This window comes from Ptychodera flava, unplaced genomic scaffold, assembly GCF_041260155.1.
Source record: "Ptychodera flava strain L36383 unplaced genomic scaffold, AS_Pfla_20210202 Scaffold_58__1_contigs__length_828623_pilon, whole genome shotgun sequence".
NCBI classification, from domain to species: Eukaryota; Metazoa; Hemichordata; class Enteropneusta; family Ptychoderidae; genus Ptychodera; species Ptychodera flava.
The window spans coordinates 143,942-162,121 of NW_027248380.1; the positions used below are offsets into that span (position 1 = coordinate 143,942).

Below are 18,180 nucleotides of genomic sequence, written 5' to 3' on the forward strand. Positions count from 1 at the left end.
GTCCTTGCCTGCATAATACTACTTTGCGATTTTGAAATAATTGTCTTGCTTTAAAAAACACAAATAAAATTGAACGCTCTGTTGTGGCGTAGCGGTTTTCTCATGGGTTTTCCGTGATAGGAAATATCCGCTTGCATAGCACGACACTGCCATTGGATAATCATGCAATCAGCCGATGAATATTGACCAATCAAAAGACATTTTACAAACGTCCGTTGCACAACCCCAGAATCAATAGATCAGCAACCCTGTGTGCACTGCAGACAGCGTCTGTAGCATTCGTCTGACAGATTGCTCACCTTGGCGAGGGAGTGTTGCGACGTCCGCCGATCCGAGACGTTATAATCAAAATGGCCGAAAACGGTACCATCCTGACAACCGTCCGTCTGGCGACGGAGTATCTGGAATACTTGCCAGATAATCCACTACGGTCGACGATGGAATACTACTGGACCAGCATGCTAACTAATTACAGCAAATTTGACGTTGCTACATGGATCTCGTTTCTGTATCATGAGGTATGTCGTAATGACCAAATGAACTCAGAAATCAAAGTCATTGCATGATAAATCCTTGCCATAGCATGATAAATCCTTGCCATACCAGTTTATTTTTCTGTGTTCATGATGACGAAAATTAGAAAGCGATCGCCGTGCTCCGGGGTAAAGGTACGCATATGTACAGATAAAATGTTAAAATTTGATATGACTTCAAATTTCACCGAGATATCGTGTTTGAGTACGAGAGTATGAAAGATGTTTCAGAACGTCTCTAGTTTGTAAATGCCGGTATTTTAGCCAGTCAGCTAGCAATTATGTGTGCTTTACGGTTTGTTAAGTTCAGCAGACGTGAAGGTGGAAAGCATTACCCTGGATTGTGGATGGGTGAATGACCTGATATAGGCTGATATATTCGTAATTGTCGTGAAAATATATGCTATTGATGAAAGAGCACTTGAAAATGACGCAATGTTAAGACAGAATCGTTTGTCCTTTTGGAGATTTAATAGTAAATATCGCACTGATACGAAAATTCTAAGTGCAAAATTATCGTAAATGATCTTATCAGCATATGACAGAACCTTTCAGGAAATATTACTATCACTGTATCAGCGATGAGCAATTTTTCTTGACTCAGTATCTTATTAACGAACGCGGGAAACAGTCATAGCTACATGGTAAATTGATGGAAGTGAACAATTACGGACAGTGACCAATTTTAAGCTCAGACATTTCTTCAGAGAAATGGGTTCATGGCATTGAGGTCGTCTTAAGGCAGTGTTTCGTAACGGCGTGATTTCTTAATGTACATCACGTGTAAAAGTTCATTAGTTCATTGTGGAAGTGAAGTCCTTTTCCATTTTTTTGATGTGGTAGGACCGCTCTTTTGACCATCGGGTGTTGTCTTTATATATTCTGTATGTAATATTTGTGCAGAACAGTTACTTTCTGTGTTTACGTGCGGTTGACAAGGAATTGATTCGTCGTCTGTCACCTTGCCTGCATCACCCGATGTGATGACATCATTATGGCTATTCCAATTGCCATCCGCACCCAAATCTCTCCCATGGATCCAGATCGTAGAGTGCAACTTGTGAACTTAATATTTGTCGCAGGGTGTTTAAAACGACAATGGATTACATTTAGACATACTTCCCCTCAACTGAGAATAATATGTATTTGGAATGACACATTTTTGGCCATTTTCAATGTGAATTTTGTAGGGTGCAATGGTTATTCCTCTGAGAAATAAGGTGTGGTCCCACAACATACCCATATAAACAAATTAGTGAGGAAATTCAGAAATTACAAAAAAATTCAGGCTTTTAATAATGCTATTGGACACATTTTTCACTTCTTTAACAATTTATAAACTTGTGTAAAGAAGTAATTAAAGATATTTGAACTTGATGCATGTGCAGTTAATGCAAAATTAATACTGCCAGAAAAATGTTGAGGTATAACATTTAACTTTTGTGTTTTATAACCATAGTCAACATGATAAAAGGTAGGGGCAACCATTGCAGGACCCCCCCCCCCCCCCACACACACTCACCCTCCCACCAACGCCACAGTCATTTATGGTTAGGTACATTGCAGACAGCCCATGTGTGCCAGTCAAATGGCATTTTTCTGGTTCACAGGGGCTGTCCAGGGTAATATAGCTAACCACTGTTGACTGTCTCCAACATACCCTTGGTAAATGTCCTGATCTTCTTTGTCCTACCTTTTTCATGTGATTCTGAGTAATACAGCTGACCTTATCTTCCAAGCATACCCATGACATACCCATGTGAAGATGAACTCAAGTTCAACTTGAATCAGACTTTGTCCAGTGGTGCCGCCAGGACGCGCCATTGCGACAATGTCCCCAAAACGGAACCCGTTGTCCCGCATTCTTGCGTACTGCGGGTCACCTCGGGCGCATTAGTGAGTCGACTGTGTTGGATGTAGTCTACAAATAATATATGTTACTAAACGATGACCTTTGTTTTGTATGATTATTTCCAGGTTTGCACAGTAAATACGTACGTTTGGAGCTAGCCATGATCAAAAGTTATCAAAACGTTGCACTTAATATCATAATTTGTTTGACCGTAGTCCGTCCACAGTCACTCGTGGTCTACTCAGCTCTGGGACTATTCGCTCCGTAGACGTGTGTACATAAGCGAGAACAACACACGTCTATGGGGCGAATTGTCCCAGAGCTGAATAGACCACGAGTGACTGTGGTCCGTCTGAGTTCTGATTGGCGACAGATAGGGAGATACGGTAGACTGCTACAATCACCTGAAATTCAAGCACAGTGACGCAGTCCCAGTAGCTTGAAATTTGTTCAGTGAAACTAATCTGTTACAAAATAATACAAATTTGATTGATAACTGACGCTTCTTGTCCCCAAAATGTGTAAAATGTCCCCAAAAATAAACTGTAGTGGGACACAGTGTCCCCTGACATAAAATTCCTGGCTGCAACACTGTTTTGTCATCATAGTAATAGGAAATCTTACATTATCAGGTTATTTCCGAGTAACAGATTTTTACATAATCTCCTCAAACGCAGGCGATGTTTGATTGATTTTGGCCAATAACAGTGTATTAGCATACAATGCTACAAATTCATACAAAATACAATTTTGTTCCATAAGAGAGGGGGACAAACCCATACTTGCCTCACTTGGTCACCTGATTTGTAGACACTTTGAGCCTGAATATTCTGAAAGTAGATTTCTTGCTAGAAGGGTAATTTTTAGTGACTGATGTTCCTGCTATTTCAGGTGCTGTATTTTGCCATCGTCTGCCAGCGTTTTTGTGTCAGTTTATCCCAGCCATGCAGAAGTACAAAATACAACAGGTATGTTGATCTTTTTATGTAATTCAACAACACTCTCCTAGTACGGAAATATTTGAAGGTATAATAAAATGAAATAAAACCACCAAAGATAGCCATTTTGGTTGTCATAGAGATTTAAGCTTTGTTTTTGTTTTAAGGTAGTATGCGCCTCAAAAATGAAAGACATGAACTTTTCCCCAAACTTTCCTCCTGAATGAAACTTTCAACCATTCTCTTATCAAATCAACAATAAAAATTGGCGGTCACCGCGCAAAGCAAGCAAAACAAATTACCCAACATTTTGCAGTATTTAAAATTCAAAATGGTCACCATCCCCGTGTTAACTCTATGGCGAAAAATTAAATTTTGGATTTTCGAAAAAGTAAGACTCTGAAAGTTTTTCTTTTTCTCCAAGAATTTTAAAATGGGCCCCCACAACTTCAATGAGTAGATCAGAAACGAATTTCAGACTCAGTCTGAATATCTGTCTCTGAGGCGCATTCTACCTTAACCCTCTCACCACCATGGTTTGTCCAAATCCATTGTCTTCAATGGTAAAGTTTGACCTGTACACAGGGAACAAGGGGTTGAAAGGGTTAAAGGGATATCGTCAGAACTGCGCCTGTGCGAGTTTCTTGTTTACAAACAATGTATTTCTTGCACGATATCAAGATGCATCTCATCATCATAGCTGCAACATCTAATTATACGATGATAGATTATGACAGACATGTTTTTAACTGTCATCAATCACCATTGTGCCTTGGATACATTGTTGCTATGGGTCATTGGGTCCCATCGACCTTTGAGCGCAGTTCCGATGACTATATCCATATAAGTGCAAATACATGCATATGATGCATACTTAAATTTAGAATTACACTTGGCACCATTAGCCCATGATTATTCTCATGGACTGTTGATATCTGTTTTAACCTTTCACCACCATGGTTTGGCCCAGTTTGCAGTGTTATCAATGGTGATTTTGGACCTATTTACTTGGAATTAGGGGAGCATGTTAAAATTACGAGTCCTTTCATACACTCATGACCTTTGTGATATTACCTGCCTGTTTATGATGCATGTGGCAATTGTTTTGTTAGTCCCCACGGACACCGTCCGGGGGGACTTATAGGTTTGGTCATGTCCGTGCGTGCGTGCGTGCGTGCGTGCGTGCGTGTGTGCGTCCGTCCGTGCGTCCGTCCGTTCACGCAGATATCTCAGAGATGCAAGGAGCGATTTCATTCAAACTTGGTACAAGGATTACTTCATATGTCATACAGATGCACGTCGATTTGTTTTGTGATACGATCCAATATGGCCGCCAGGCGGCCATTTTATTACGATATTTCATGTACAGAGCCATAACTCAGACATGTTTCAACCGATTTTATTCAAAGTTGGTACAAGGACATTGACCAGTGTCATAGATATGCATGTCGATTTGTTTTGTGATACGATCCAATATGGCCGCCAGGCGGCCATTTTATTACAATTTTTTCATGTACAGAGCCATAACTCAGACATGTTTCAACCAATTTTATTCAAAGTTGGTACAAGGACATTGACCAATGTCATAGATATGCAAGTCTATTTGTTTTGTGATCGGATCTAATATGGCCGCCTGGCGGCCATTTTATTACGATTTTTTCATGTACAGAGCCATAACTCAGACATGTTTCAACCGATTTTATTCAAAGTTGGTACAAGGACATTGACCAATGTCATAGATATGCATGTAAATTTGTTTTGTGATACAATCCAATATGGCCGCCAGGCGGCCATTTTATTACAATTTTTTCATGTACAGAGCCATAACTCAGACATGTTTCAACTGATTTTATTCAAAGTTGGTACAAGGACATTGATCAATGTCATAGATATGCATGTCGATTTGTTTGTGATACGATCCAATATGGCCGCCAGGCGGCCATTTTATTACAATTTTTTCATGTATAGAGCCAAAACTCAGGCATATCTCAACCGATTTTATTCCAAGTTGGTACAAGGACATTGACCTATGTCATACATATGTACCTCTATTTGTTTTGTGATACGATCCAATATGGCCGCTAGGCAGCCATTTTATTACGATGTTTTCATGTACAGAGCCATAATACTCAGACATGTATCAAGCGAATTTATTCAAAGTTGGTACAAGGAGATTGACTACTGTCATACATATGCATGTCAATTTGTTATGTGATACGATCCAATATGGCTGCCGTGCGGCCATTTTGTTACGATTTTTTCATGTACAGAGCCATAATACTCAGGCATATCTCAACCGATTTTATTCAAAGTTGGTACAAGGACATTAACCTATGTCATACATATGTAGGTCTTTCTTGTATGTAGGTCATTCTTGGCCATTGAGCGCTATCTGTATCAAAGTATTTTTATCACAGACCTAATTAATGAAGAGGACTCTATCCTCTCTGAGGACATGTAATCAAAGTACCCATTAACAAGTGGGGACTGTTCATCAACGATGACTTGTTTATGCACAGTGTTTTCCTTCTGTGAAAATCGGACATTAGTCAATACCCTCTTTTCATTTATTTCTTTTCTTATTGCAGTAAAAACCAGAGTCATTTGATAACCGTGGAAGGTTTTAAATTATTGGTACTGAACCATTTCTTTGTTCAGTTTCCTCTGATTCTTGGAACGTACACATTTACAGAACTGTTTGGCATTCCATACGACTGGGAAAGCATGCCTGCTTGGTAAGTTTTACCCTTTCACCACCATGGTTTGGCCCAAACTCATTGTTATCAAAGGTGATGGTGGACCTGTTTACAGGGAATTAGGGGTGAACAGATTAAAACTCTTTGAGCGCCAACGTCAATTTCTGTCACCTTCATAGTATTTATCAATTTTCTATCAGTCAATTTTTTTTAAATTTCCGGGAAATATTTTGATAAAAAATTGTAGCCTATGAAAGGTGGTGCCTATTTGGTCCAAAATTATCAAATTAAATACAGAAAAACCATGAAAATTGGTAAAATGTTGCACTACTTTGTTTGGAAAATTACAGCACTCAAAGGGGTATCACAGAGAGCAATCACACCTGAAAAATTCAAGCACAGAATTTCTCTTTATTTTCAAATTGATTTTCTCTTACAACCTACGCAAAATACCACATTTTCAGGCCTATAGCTGTCATCTTCCATGCTATAATATTTTTGAATCCTTTAGCTACCAATATAACTATCTGCTCCTGTTAAAATTGATTGCACACATTATCATTGACATTGTGTTAATAGGTTTCTCAACTTCGCAAAATCAGTGTTTATGTATCAAACATGTAACCCTGTCTCATTTCGTGGAAGCAAAGTTCTAATAGTTGAAACAATAGGTTTGCACTATAATGTATGAACAGAGGGAACTGAATTTTTTGTGTTTCTGTTTCATTAAATCCACATCACTATACACTCTCTTGTTTTGGGCCAAAGTTGAGGTCTGGTGTCACTGGAAGTATTATGAAATGATGGCATAACCTAGTGTTGTTGAAATAGATAGCAAGTTCAGTGTTAAGTTATTGCTATGAAGGAGTAGTGAATTCCAACCACAATGGTTTTCCTGTGGATGATTTAGAGAAATTGAATTAATATATGTCTGTAGTCATCATGGTACCCAATGGCATGGACATTTATATGGTATTAAATGGTAGTTTAATGTATTGGTCTCCACCAAAATTTGGTACTAGAGTAATTAAATAGCCACTCAAAATTCAAAATGGCCACCATCCCACTGTTAGCTTCATGGCGAACGATAGAATCTCACACCCCAAGGACCTGGGATCAGATTTGTCACAAGAGCAGCAGGCGAGTGTGAGACAAAATATCCCCGACAAGTGTGAGAAATCTGATCCCAGGTCCTCACATGACCATAAAATGTGTTGAATTCACACTGGAAATGTTAAATATTTGAAGTGCGCGACTCATCGTGTCATTTGCATGCGGAGCAAAAGGCCGTTTATTATCCAATCACAGCTTGTGCAATAATGTACAGTATATGAACATTTTTACACAGTGTGGGACAATTTCTGAGAGTGTGGGATTGATTTTTCCCACACGGTTCTATCTCGCACTCCCAGTGGCCAGGAATGTGAGAATAATAAGATTTTTTATTTTCGCAAAACTCAGCCGATGAAAGCTTCTACTGCTTCATAAGCTTTACTTGTAAAATGAACCCCAACAAGCAGTAGACCAAATAAGGTACGTAAAAGTTTGAGAATCTGAATTTCAGCCGGCAAGGATTGCGCTATCTTAATCATATTTTCTTCTTCTTTATCTTACTTAACAGGTATGATACAGCATGGAGAGTGTATCTTTGCGCCGTCTTTGAAGACACTTGGCATTACTTTATGCATCGTCTTCTCCATCATAAAAGAATTTACAAGTACATCCACAAGCTACATCACAACTTCCAGGTAAGCTTTGATATGATGTCTCAGCTGTTCAGAATCATTGAAAATCAATAAAAACTCTCGGGTGATTTTAACGGCTGCTCACGACTGAAACACTCAAGCAGTTTGTCTAGAAATGGTGTTACCACTAACAATGCTTTAAAGGTCGATATGTTTACCGTAGTGTCACTTCACAGGAAATTTTGTGATAGCGGGCATGATGTAAATTAGAACATATTGTCAAACCTGGTGGTCATCCAGGGGACTAGGAAGAGAGACCACTATATGGTCGTCCCTTTCTGTAATGGAGAGTGCTTCTGAAATCAATTTTTCGCATTGGAGGTGTACTAAATCGTGAATATATACCTTTATACTTACCCGTGTATAGTGTATTTAAGGTAGTATCTGCCTCGAAAGTGAAAGACTTAAAGTTATGCTCAAACAAAGGTTCCTCAGTGGATCTTTTAAACCATTCTCTACCAAATTTAGCAGAAAATTCAGGGGGGTCACAGTGCAAATTTTGTACAAGAGAGACAAATTACCTAAGATCTGATATTTGAAATTCAGAATGGCAGCCATCCAATGTGTTAACTCTATGGGGGAAAAATGACATCTTCAATTTTTGAAACTCTAAGGTGGTAAAATTTTTCCTGCATCAAGAGCTTTAAAATGAACCCCAGTAACAAGTGGTAGACCAGGAAAATGTTGTTAAAATTTCAAAGCCCAAAGATCTGCCCCTTAGATGCATTCTACCAAAATATTATTTTGGGCATTTGCAGGCTCCATTTGGAATGGTTGCGGAGTACGCTCACCCAGTGGAAACTGTAGGTAAGGGGAAATTTTAATGTTTGATTTGAAAACTCTTGATACAACTTGACGGAGTGTCAGCCATTATGGCTGAAACTAAACTGAACAATATCCACAATATTGTGTGAAGATTGTGTATTGTAGGAGTTATACAGTTCTTATGATTATGTGATTGTGTTTCCATACTGATATTGTCATCACAGTCTTTCCATTTATATTTTTTTAAAGTCAAACTGTTTCTGTGATGTAAGAATTCAGTTAGGTGTTATCACCACCTTGAATCAGAATGTTTTGAAACTCTAGTCCAAACTCTCTACAAGGAAACTTTAAACAACTCTCTTTCAAAATCAAGATAAATAATCAGGGGTCACCAGCTAATTTTGGTATTTGAAACATAATAATAGCGAAAATTTACTAAATTTGAAATTCAAAATTGCCAATATACCCTGTGACACTGTGTTAAATCCTATGGAAACAAAATTTAAGTTTTGAATTTTCACAAGAGTAGGACTTCAAAATTCATGTACTCCACCAGCATCAAATGTGTCCACACAACAGGCAGAACATGAAAGTTTTGTAACATTAGATTGTCAAAACTCAATGCTAACTTTTGATTATATTTTCACCATTTTCCTTTTTGAATGTCAACATAATTCCTTGTTCTACTCCTCAAAGAATGTTGATATACACAGTATTCAGCTTGTCAACTCAGCCCATACGTGTGTAAACTGCATTTATTTGTTGAAAAGTGACTTCTGGTCCGGACTAGAATCCAATGTAAACAATACCATGCATTTTACACACACAGACTCAAACTTGACAAGCTAAATAGTGGGTGTTTCAACATTCTTTGGAAAGTAGAATAAAAAGTTGCAATTGTATGCAAAATAAAATTTAATGAAAAAATCATCAAAAGTTAGTATTACTGTCCTTTGTATCTTGAAGTTCCACTAGTTCATCCTGGTTAATACAAAATTTCTCTCTAAGTAATCTTCTACAGCCTCTGTGGGTTTTTTATTGCATCACAGCAAATTTTTGTCAGACTAGTACGGATCACGCCATGCACAATACCAATCAACCATAAATGACTGCCTCACCGCCACCCTGTCTGGGTAAAGTCCAGGGAGGTCATGTGAACTGTGGTGTCATTTAAATGTATCAATTCTATGCATTGTGAGGGTCATTGTACCCTTGGTCAAAGGTCACAAGATATAGGTAGTACCATAAATCATTTCCTACTTCATTATGGAACCTAAATATGGGTATTAGTAATGAGTTGTTCCTAAATCACATACCTTTACTTGCTCCTTGTAAGTTAAAATGCTCAGACAATTGAAAAATCAATGGCCCTTATATATTGGTTTATTTCGTATTCTTTTAAAAATCAACATATCTTTATGTTATCGAAGCCCACCACTTTGAACTTTGAAAGGTCAGAGGTCACATAGAGCTACAGTTATGCCACCATATATTTTTGTCGGCGGAAAGTAAATTTAAGCCTTGTTGGATCCATTTGACTCTTACCGAATTTGCCTGTTTAAACAACGTAAACGTGTGACCAAATGTAATAGTAATATGAAATTGAACCCAACTGTGACAAGCATTACTATCAAATTATATGTTGAGGATCATTGTCACACATATCAAACAACTTAGCATTGTATTTGAGATCCATCATTTATCATATCTTTCAACTTCAAATGTTAGACTGATAGTGGTGAATGGTGGTGTGGGGGGGGAGGGGGGTGATGCAATAAAGGAGACTACCCTGCTCTTGTTATGGTTGGTTCAGAGGATACATCTACTAGTGTACAGACACTATTCACATGAAGTAAGATCTCAAATTACAAATCACAAGTCACCTAGAGTCACGTATGACCCTTGACCATATGAAAACAGACAGGGGGATGGGGGACTCCCTCTCTGTAGGCATGTTGGCACCGGGGCAGCCCCTGGTGAAATGGTGTCAGTCACATGGTATAGATACTAGTAGAACACATGAACTGGTGAAATCCCCTTAAATTTTCTGGTACAGGGGATAATCCCCCTGTTGATGCCATCCTGGATGAAACACTGATACAAGCATTGACGGTAGCAATGCTGCAGCGAAATTTTGATGTAATTTGTCAAAATCAACTGTCTTTTTAATTGTTGTACCTGTTAAACTGAGTTGCGTAGGATGAGTATGTATCTGTATTTCTGCAGAGTGACAATCTCAATATTAGACCTGTGCTGGCGTCAGATTGTTTCGCACAGAAAGCTACTTATTAGATTACAATTTCAATGGAAAAGAAAAGGCCATGACACTCCATAATCCTCTTATAGACTAAAACAAACTTGATTCTGGGGATCAAATCCCTGGCCTTTAAAAAGTGCAAGATGTACTCCTTGCCTTCCGTTCTGTTAGAGCGCCCTCAAGTGATTGTTCTGCCAGTCCCTATTCCCCACATTTTTGAATATAACAAGGTAATCTATCTTATCATGTCCTTATTTTCAGTGCTTGGATTTGGGTTTTTCATCGGTGTACTGCTGTTGACCAACCACTTCATTATGATATGGGCGTGGCTGCTGTTCCGTCTCTTTGAGACCGTTGACGTCCATACTGGATATGACCTACCTTTCAACCCGCTACACCTGTTGCCATTCTATGGAGGTAAGGGTAACGCGATTACTCACAGTTGTTGTGAAATAGAAAAAGACAATGCCTAGGTCTTCCAAGATAAATTCAACATTGACTTGTTGAATGTCAGTTACTAAAAAAAACTGTGCTGCAACTGTTTGTGCTGTGTAGTGCATGGTTACAGGGAAGTGGTCGTCGGAACTGCAAGTGTGCAACTTTCTTGTTTACAAAAAATGTATTTCATGAACTATATACAGATGCATCATATCAACATAGCTGCAACATTTAAATATTATGATGCACATTATGATCAACACATTTTAACTTTCATCAGTCGCCAATGAATGTGGTACCTTGGATACATTGTTTACATCGGTTGCAGGGGTCCCTAGCGACCTTTGAGTGCAATTCTGATGACCATCTCCCCTAAAGAAAATACTGAAACAATCTTCCTGTGAAAATCTCTCTGACATTTTAACCACTTGACTGCCATTGTAAATTTAATCCCATGAAAGAAAGATATATGTTATGTACAGTATCATGTCAGACATTTCCATCAGTCAATGTGTGACTTGTTACAGCATTTGATATTACCAGCGTTCAACGGGCTTAGAAATATTTGGCCTCCTTAATATGAAACATACTTTCAACAAGTCAAAATTTTTGTGGTAAAAAAGTCTTATTACTTCAAGTCTGGACTACTTACTTCATTGAAAACTTTAAGGTAGTACACGCCTTGAAATGTAAAAATTAAAAATTAAACTTCCCTCAATGAGACTTTTCACCATGAGCTCCCTAAATTGAGAATAAAAATCAGGGGTTACTATGCAAAGTTTGGTACTAGAGAAACAAATCACCTCATATTTGCCATGTCTTTATATTCAAAAATGGCCGCTGTCCCTGTGTTTAACTGTACAGGAAAATACAATTTTCAATTTTAGAAAAACTAAGACTCTGAAAACTTTTCTTCCTGCAAGAGCTTTAAGGTATAACGCACCTCGGGGACAGACATTCGGACCCTCAACCTTTTACAATTCTCTTCTGATATACCACATGTGGGGGTTCATTTTAAAGCTCTTAGTGAAAAAAACTTTTCATTGGCTTAGTTTTTCGAAATTCGAAAATTTTTATTTTCTCCATAGAGTAACACAGGGATGGCGGCCATTTTGAATTTCTAATATTGGTAAATCTTGGTAATTTATTGCTCTAGTACCAAACTTTGCTCAGTGACCCCTATTTTTATTCTTGATTTTGTAAGAGAATGATTGAAAGATTCCTTGAGGAAAGTTTGAGCAAAAGTGAACCTCCATAAATGATGGATCAGAAAAGAATTGTAATAATTTGAGTCCTAATATCTGTCCCAGAGGCACATCATACCTTAAATTCAACTGTTTGATGGATTGTTTAACCCTTTCACCACCATAGTTTGACCCAAATCCATTGTTTTCTATGGTAAAGTTGGACCTGTACACAGGGAACTAGGGGTGAAAGGGTTAATGATGCTGGTATCACATTCAATGGTAAATGCAGAGCATCCAGCTACCTTGGTTGAGCGGACGCTGCGTTCATTCAAGTGTTGTACCTATCACCTTACACGTGTACCATTTTAAATTTTCATTTTTCTCAATCCATCCCCGCATCTGAATAGTTTTACTTATGTATACCTAATATTCCAAGTTTACATGTCTGTTCTTTCAACAGGAGCTCGTTTCCATGACTTCCATCACATGAATTTCCAGGGAAACTACTCCTCAACGTTCACCTGGTGGGATAAAATCTTCGGAACTGACCAACAGTTCAAGGAGTTCACAGCCAAGCAGGAAAAATCACTGAAAAGCGATTAGACAAACTGTCCACTTCTAACGCAAGATTCCAAGCGATGTCAGACACACAGTAACGCATAAATGGCATGGTTACAGAACTTGGAAACTATGTTGCAGCTAAACATCGACCACCAAGGTTGCATTAGATGATCAATAAGAATTGATTTTGGAAATCTACAACTTTTGGTTGAAGTGAATCTAAAGGCTTGTGTCGGTGTACAGTAAATCAATGCCTTCAAACCATTCAAAAACATTTTCTTTAACTTAGATTCACCCAACAGTGTTATGGTTAAATAGGAGTACCAACATTATAAGAAAATCTGAAATTTGATTTCACTGAGAAATATTTAATTTTATTTCAAATGTTCAAATTCATTGATTTCCCGATGGATCACATAGACTGAAGCTATATCCCCTTTGCACAATGCCATTGATTTTCAACACTACTGTTAGACCTTTGTTATTTTGTATGGGGTGGTAGGGTTAGGTGTGACCGATCTCAGTACATATTTACAGAAGAGATGCATACAGTTCTGAAAAGAGTGATTGCTATGTACAGCCTCGAAATATAAAGTTTAACATAATTCCAAAGTCTTAATTTCTATTAAGATAGTTTCATGCTTTGGAAGTGACTTAAAGATTTTATCAAATTTTCCTCAATGAAACTCAACTTGACTCTTACCAAATCAAGAACAAAAATTAGGGGGTCACTGTGCAAAGTTTAGTACTAGAGATACAAATTACCTTACATTTACAGATATTTGAAATTCAAAATGGCCGCCATTCCTATGTTAACTCTATGGGGAAAAATAAACTTTTTGCTTTTCGAAAAAATAGACACAACATTTTTCTTACTCCAGAGTTTTAAAATGAGCCCATCAAGTGGTGGATCGGAAAAGAAATGGTTCAAAATTGAGAGTCCAAATATCTGTCACTGGGATGCATTCTACCTAAAATCTATTGCTTTCCAATAGAAGAGACAAACCAGAGTTCATGTATTTACTTTCCAGTGCTAAAAGATGAATGTCTCATAACAATTGACTGTGTTATAAACTTTGTCATTTGTCATCAGGGGTAATGTTAATGTGTAGATTCTTCGCACACAACTTGTTCCTTGGCAAGGTACTTATTCCCAACATTGAAATTCCATCTTTGGTACTTTTAGAGCTGCTATCATTTTATTCCAGTCTAAGGAGAGTTGTCAATTTTCTCAATTTTCATGATAGTGTCAAGATTTTTATCATGATGTAAGTCCTGGTGTAATCTCATCCACATTATATGTGAATACACCCACTTTCTTGTCTGTGATGCAGTGTCTTGTAAGGCCTTGCATGGCCACTTTATAGCTGCATTTGACATGAAAATGTAAATATTTAGGGAGTCTGTAATTCAGACCCATCAACGAAAGTCCTGTTTGTATTGGCTGTTTCTTTCCTTCTGCGAAAACAGAAAATTAAACTTGTTATGTAACAGTATCGTATGATAAATAGCATTTTCACCTGATAATTTCCTTTGTTTAAAGACGTACATCTGCTTGATAGGCATGGAAGCCAAAATAAATGTTAAGTGTTTCGAACAAAAATTGGTGTAGTTTTCGTAGATTTCTTTGCAATATTGTGAGATCAGGGGCATCAATAGTTGCTTGGTACAACAATGGTAAAGTATCAGTGAGTACATACGTAGCAATTTGTTTGGTTTTAGCTACTATAGACTATAGTCTATAGAAGCTATTGGGATGGGTATCCGTCCGGCGTCCGTCGTCAGTCTGTATGTATGTATGTTTATGTATGTATGTATGTATGTATGTCCGTTTGTGAGGCGTCCGTCCACTCAAATATCTTGAGAACCGCAGTACTTACTGATTTGATATTTGTTGTGTAGATGAAAAATACGATTTTGAGAAACTTTTTTTTAATTTTTTGATATTGTTGAAAATAGGCAAATTAATGCCAAAAAAGGTGTTTTTGGTAAAAAATCTTCTTCTTCATAACCGCTGGTCAGACAGCTTTGTTATTTGGTATACAGGTCCCTAGGGGTAACCCAACTTAGACTTGTTCAAATTGTGATGAAATATGCAAATCTGTATTTTTAAGGAATTTTTTTTGTCATTGTTGGTCAAAATTTGACTTACATTGTATGTAATTCTTGTACTGTATAAACCCTATCAATTCACCCAGAAAAAAATAATTAATATGATTTTAAATAATTGAATTAATTAGGAAATCATCAAAGCCAAAATAATTTTAGTGTAGAATTATCAGAAAGTTCAACTTTTTTTGACAGTTCATAGTGAAATGCTTACCATCTTGGAGGATTAAAACATGTAAAGGCAACTTTCCTGAATCCCAACTTTGACATATTCTGAACCGTCATTTATTGTGCCCTGTATGTTATCTAAAAGAAATTGCTCAAAATAGTCAATAGAGATAGAGATAGAGAAAGTTCTAATTTCCATTTATGGTTGACTTGGTAAGGATAAAATAAAATTACTTTTTGAGGAAAAAATAGAGTGGTCAATTAAAAGAGTGGTCAAAGTGATAGGGTTTTATGGTAAAGCTGGGCTGTATAAAGATTCCTCATGTGCTATTTATAGCAATTATGCAATCTGTGTAAACAGTGCAATGAAAGTGTAACATGATTCCTTATATGCTTTTGATGACCTTGAACTTCTTAAGTTTCAAACCTTTGTCTCTTCAGTGTGCTTTCTCTGAGTATGTACAGTCTCAACTTATTAAACAGAACTCACAATGTTAATCAAAGATATCCACCTTCTTCATCAATACATGTGTCACAAAAGGTTATTCTCTACATAACTCAACAGAGCTCTGTCAACTGTTGAGTTGCTTGTTCTTTCAAAACCGCTGGTCAGACAGCTTTAATATTTAGTTTACTTGTCCGTAGGATGACCTTAGTGAGATAATTTCATACAGTAAGGAATACTTAATTTTGTATCCATGTCTATAGTAGCTTCAGGGACTTTGGCCCTATGTTCTCTTATGTACCATCAGTTTCTTTCCGGGACCTGTAAAAACAGGTCAGACACCCATTGTGGCTCAACACACTTCCAGGTTTGTTACCCATAGTTAAATAGTGCATAGCGCAGACCTTGAAGTTTTTGATACCTGCATGGATGCTTGTTTTGGTTTGAACTTTATAATGAAGTGTTTTGTAAAGGCATTTTTTCTGCTTGAATCAAAATCCAGACTCTTGTGATTGATGGCTGAAGCATTCTGTGGTAATACCTGGAGTTTCAAGGCCCACAGAAATCATAACAAGTCTGAATTTGTCAAAAACACCACTGAGGGCGCTATTCATCGCTGTCTCAAAATTTCCGTTGACTTGCCCACACAGCTGACATTGACCTAACACCTGTCAAGAGGATTCGTGCCGCCAGAATGTTTTAAAAATAGAAAAAACTTAGCTCAACGCCACTGTGGTGGCCTATGGGAAATCAATTAGTGGTCTTGTGCCAATTGAGGACAATTGATCTGGACAAGCCACTGTGGTGCACAGCCCACGGAACGTTTCGTAGATTGTCGTCGGATAGTCTCGCATGCCAGACCTCGAACCTGCATGCGACGCGAGCGGTGAAGCCGCGAGCAGCGAGTAACCGCAGGTTACGAGGTCTGGCAAGAACCAACTGCTCAGGAATGTGATGACGTCAAAAGTGGGCTGTCTTTCCTATGCTAATAAGTATAACTTGGACCACCGCGTACAGACGGCCATAACGCATTTTCACTGTACTTGTCCACCACGTTTCACGTATCTGCGCCGAAAAAAACATTCAAGCAAAATCTATGGCGAGATATTGTGAGGCCATTTACCACCAGCTCATCGGCAGTTGAATGGGGCCCAAAGTCCGAGCTTCGTTTGAACGGAGCAAAATGAAAAAGCAAACTCCATAGAGGATGTCGATCAACAAAATGCAATCGCAAGCATTGAAGCAAGGCTGGAGCAATCTTAAAATTAGAGATTGGCCATATCTTGTCGGCAAATTCACGGGAACATCGTCTCCTTCTAGATAATCTGTCATGGCTACCTCCTGCTTCGGTTTCAGGCTGTCCATCACCACTTTCTTCAACGGCATAGATCATTTTTGCAGATTTTTTTATCATGGTTACTGGGGATAGCGAACCATGATTTCATAAAGCCGTACTACTGTCTGAGGTCAACGTAAGGCAGTTTACTTCGAATGAAACATTTCTGGATGAATGACACAATCATTCAGTCAAATTCAAAAGGCTATTTTAGACGCTCCACCTACATTCATGAATAAACAATAGATGTACTCTTTCATCCAGCCGATTTTCGAAGCATTCTATTGGACAGTATATATAGCACGTCGGTTCTAGCCAGACCTCGTAACCTGCGGTTACTCGCTGCTCGCGGCTTCGCCGCTCGCGCCGCACGCAGGTTTCGAGGTCTGGCATGCGAGACTAGTCGTCGGATGGGAAGTGACTGACACTGTGAGGCCGAAGGCCGAACCTCGGTAATCTTATACAGTACCGAGGTTCGGCCTTCGGCTTCACAGTGTCAGTCACTTCCATCCGACGACGATTCTACGAAACGTTCCGTGGGCCTGTGCTGTGGTGGAACTTCTGGAAGGGTGTATCGCTTCTACACACTGTGTCAATGCATAGACCCTCGTTTTTCTCGAGGGTCTATGTTCATGTAGCAATTTCTATGGATTTCCTAGCTCTGCATGGCAGGGCTGTGTGTTAACGGCGCTATACGGCCTCCCCCCACGCCCTCTACCAATACGTATAATGTGGAAAATGTCTTCAGTAAAAGTAAACACCAGCTTGTCAAATAATGTTAGACGTCACAGTGGCAGTGTTTGACTGAGTGTTACGTCAGCACCAGCTGATATGGTAGTCATATCAAGTGACTGAAGTCACAAAAGCTGAGTTGCATTACGTAATAATCCAGTTACAATTGTTTCTATGAAAATATATTCATCTTCATCACATACTAGTGGTGTGATTGTACAAGTCGCAGGATTGCTGGATAAGTCGCTATAAACCATATAAGATATAAGAAATGTATGTCTTGTAAATTGCAATGATGGTAAAAGCCAGGGCTACAAGTACATGTACCAATGTCTGTCTCTCAGTGACCAAAACGCAATACGTATACAAAAAGAGAATAATTTCAGTGACGTGCCGTGTATAGTAAGTGCACAGCTAA

General features: G+C 38.4%; 1 protein-coding gene across 1 annotated transcript; it reads left to right on the forward strand.

Annotated features, from left to right (window-relative positions):
* Positions 1-229: 229 nt before the first annotated feature.
* Positions 230-13,821, forward strand: LOC139128547 (methylsterol monooxygenase 1-like). The gene is made up of 7 exons (XM_070694311.1): positions 230-518; positions 3,277-3,353; positions 5,912-6,058; positions 7,641-7,767; positions 8,523-8,571; positions 11,048-11,203; positions 12,872-13,821. The coding sequence occupies exons 1-7, from the start codon at positions 351-353 to the stop codon at positions 13,012-13,014; spliced, it is 867 nt and encodes a 288-aa protein (XP_070550412.1). The 5' UTR covers positions 230-350; the 3' UTR covers positions 13,015-13,821.
* Positions 13,822-18,180: the final 4,359 nt, after the last annotated feature.

Coding starts and splice junctions, on each gene's coding strand:
- LOC139128547 (XM_070694311.1), top strand. CDS start 351: ATGGCCGAAAACGGTACCATCCTGACAACCGTCCGTCTGGCGACGGAG. Junction 3,354..5,911: donor AGAAGTACAAAATACAACAG/GTATGTTGATCT, acceptor TTCTTATTGCAG/TAAAAACCAGAGTCATTTGA. Junction 8,572..11,047: donor TCACCCAGTGGAAACTGTAG/GTAAGGGGAAAT, acceptor CCTTATTTTCAG/TGCTTGGATTTGGGTTTTTC.